Genomic DNA, 2,252 nt, shown 5'->3' with positions numbered 1-2,252 from the left:
CTGCCGCCTCTTGCGGCGTGGGTGGGGCTGACAAGAATAGACTACATTATGCAGTTAATTTAGTTAACAAGTGAAATAATGGGGAAGCGTGCAGTGTGAATGCCAAGAGAAAAGGCACAAACCCCTATTGAGAGCTCTTAGACGTTCGCGTCGTAACCGTCACATGGCCCATACCGGGACTACAACTATTTAAAGAGCAACAGTGTCCTTTCAGCACCACTCCGCTGTCCATCCGCCAAGCAACCAGTTCAGAACGAGACTCCGCGCTGACTGAAAAAGTTTACCAAGAAGTACTGAGCAGCACGTTTGCAAAGATGCCGAGGTCCTTTCTTGTGGATTCCTTGATTTTGAGGGAGGCAAATGATAAAGGGAGTGAAAACAATCCACCTTTATTTCCCTACGCTATGCATCCGTCCCACCCACTCCATGGGTTGTCCTCGGGTTCTTGCCACTCACGGAAGGCTGGCTTGCTGTGCTTCTGTCCGCTATGCGTATCCCAGCTACACCCGTCACCACCAACCTTGCCACTCCTCAAGGCATCCTTCCCTACCTTCGGCTCCCAGTACTGCCATTCCGCACTATCGAGGCAACACACGTCCTCCACTGGAGTCAACCTCAACCATGGTCCGGGGATATATCAAGCAACCTATTCGGTTCCAGACCCACGCCAGTTCCACTGCATCTCCATCGGTGAGTAAAACTTATTGAATGCGCTACGGATACCTTTGCACATAATGAGCTGGTGTTTTATTTAGCATTTTGGATAACTTACCTAAATGTGTATTTTTTGTGTTTTTACAGAAAACAACAACAGCCAACTTCAGAGCAGCAAGCGCATGCGCACAGCTTTCACCAGCACACAACTTTTGGAGTTGGAGAGAGAGTTCACTTCCAACATGTACCTCTCCAGACTTCGGCGCATTGAGATCGCCACATATCTAAACCTGTCAGAGAAGCAGGTCAAGATCTGGTTCCAGAACCGCAGAGTCAAACACAAGAAGGAGGGGAAGAGCGGCGCGCACAGAACCGGCTCCCACAGTTGCAAATGCTCATCCATGTCATCTGCACGGTGCTCGGAGGAGGAAGACGATATGCCTATGTCTCCCTCCTCATCGGGGAAAGAGGATGATGGAGAGCTGTCGGTCTCCCCCTGAACTTCCTCTGATCCTCAACAGAGACAATTGGTCCTCATTGCACCTGTGGAATTCTGAATGCAACCAAAAAGTCGACTGTTCTTATCGTGTTCAGTCACCTGTATATAGGAAGAGAACAAAATATATAAAAAGGGAATTCCCCTGGAATGTTGTATAATTGTATACATGTTGTACGTTTGGTATGTATTTTTTTTCTAAAAACGGTCTATTTGCTGTTGCCAATCCAAATGGATGCTATTACAACCAGACAGTTGGATATTTGTATCATGATATAGACCTACCCAAATAAATAGCAACATTTGTTAGTATTATTTTTGGGAAACAATAGCTGTATTTTGTATAATAGTGAACACTGGCTTAAGCACATCTATTTGGATGGAAATGTGACGGAGATATGGAATGTGTGCGGGACGGAACATTTTTTCCCTCACAATGTCACATCACTGAGATCAAATTGTTATTATACCTTCAGTGTATTTGAAAATATGTATTTATTTAAAAATGTTAATATTTAAATAAAGAATATTTCTTAGTGTTATACTCATGGCTTTGTATCAAATGTTTTACACTGGCGCACCACTGGGAGCGCACACACAGAGCGGGTGCGCACTGAGTTCATGCGTATTATCAACCATAGTCCACAACACGGTCGGGAAACTTTATCAGAAAATTTGCTTTAGACATAATGAGTAGTACAAACAAAAAAACGACGATATGTTTTGGTCAAAATATGTTACCAACAGAGTGTTGGATATGGCATTTGGGTCAAAAAATTGTGCCATCCTCAGAAGGCATGTTTTGTTTGTTGCAACATGATCCATTTCACATGTATTTGTGTCTGCATGTTCACATACCATATACATCAAGTATATACATTATTCTATAGATTAATTCATGAATCCAAAGTAGGTGTTGGTTTATATCAGATAGCACATGTGCATAATGTACGTGCACGGTCTGTTTACTTTAAAGTGTGGATAAAAGAGAAAGAGCTCACTGCTAAAGACGTTTTGACGTTTTTCTGTCCAGGGAAAAAGTCTATGTACTTTTTAAAGCCATTTTCGTAGGCAATGCTGAGTATTACGCACAAATACACTT

At 43.0% G+C, this 2,252-nt stretch overlaps 1 protein-coding gene across 1 annotated transcript; it reads left to right on the top strand.

Moving 5' to 3' along the window:
- Nucleotides 1–207: 207 nt before the first annotated feature.
- On the top strand, nt 208–1,694 carry LOC109873479 (GS homeobox 1). Its single transcript, XM_020465138.2, has 2 exons — nt 208–690; nt 802–1,694. Exons 1-2 carry the CDS (start codon nt 315–317, stop codon nt 1,152–1,154), a joined length of 729 nt encoding a protein of 242 aa, XP_020320727.1. The 5' UTR covers nt 208–314; the 3' UTR covers nt 1,155–1,694.
- Nucleotides 1,695–2,252: the final 558 nt, after the last annotated feature.

The sequence above is a fragment of the Oncorhynchus kisutch genome, linkage group LG28 (assembly GCF_002021735.2).
Source record: "Oncorhynchus kisutch isolate 150728-3 linkage group LG28, Okis_V2, whole genome shotgun sequence".
NCBI lineage: Eukaryota > Metazoa > Chordata > Actinopteri > Salmoniformes > Salmonidae > Oncorhynchus > Oncorhynchus kisutch.
Note: the sequence above shows the minus strand (reverse complement) of the source record. Positions and strands in the feature narration are given on the sequence as shown.

Bases quoted from the DNA above. Each gene is read 5' to 3' on its own strand.
- LOC109873479 (XM_020465138.2), top strand. From the start codon at position 315: ATGCCGAGGTCCTTTCTTGTGGATTCCTTGATTTTGAGGGAGGCAAAT. The intron at 691-801 runs GTGAGTAAAACT...GTGTTTTTACAG, and splicing joins GTTCCACTGCATCTCCATCG to AAAACAACAACAGCCAACTT.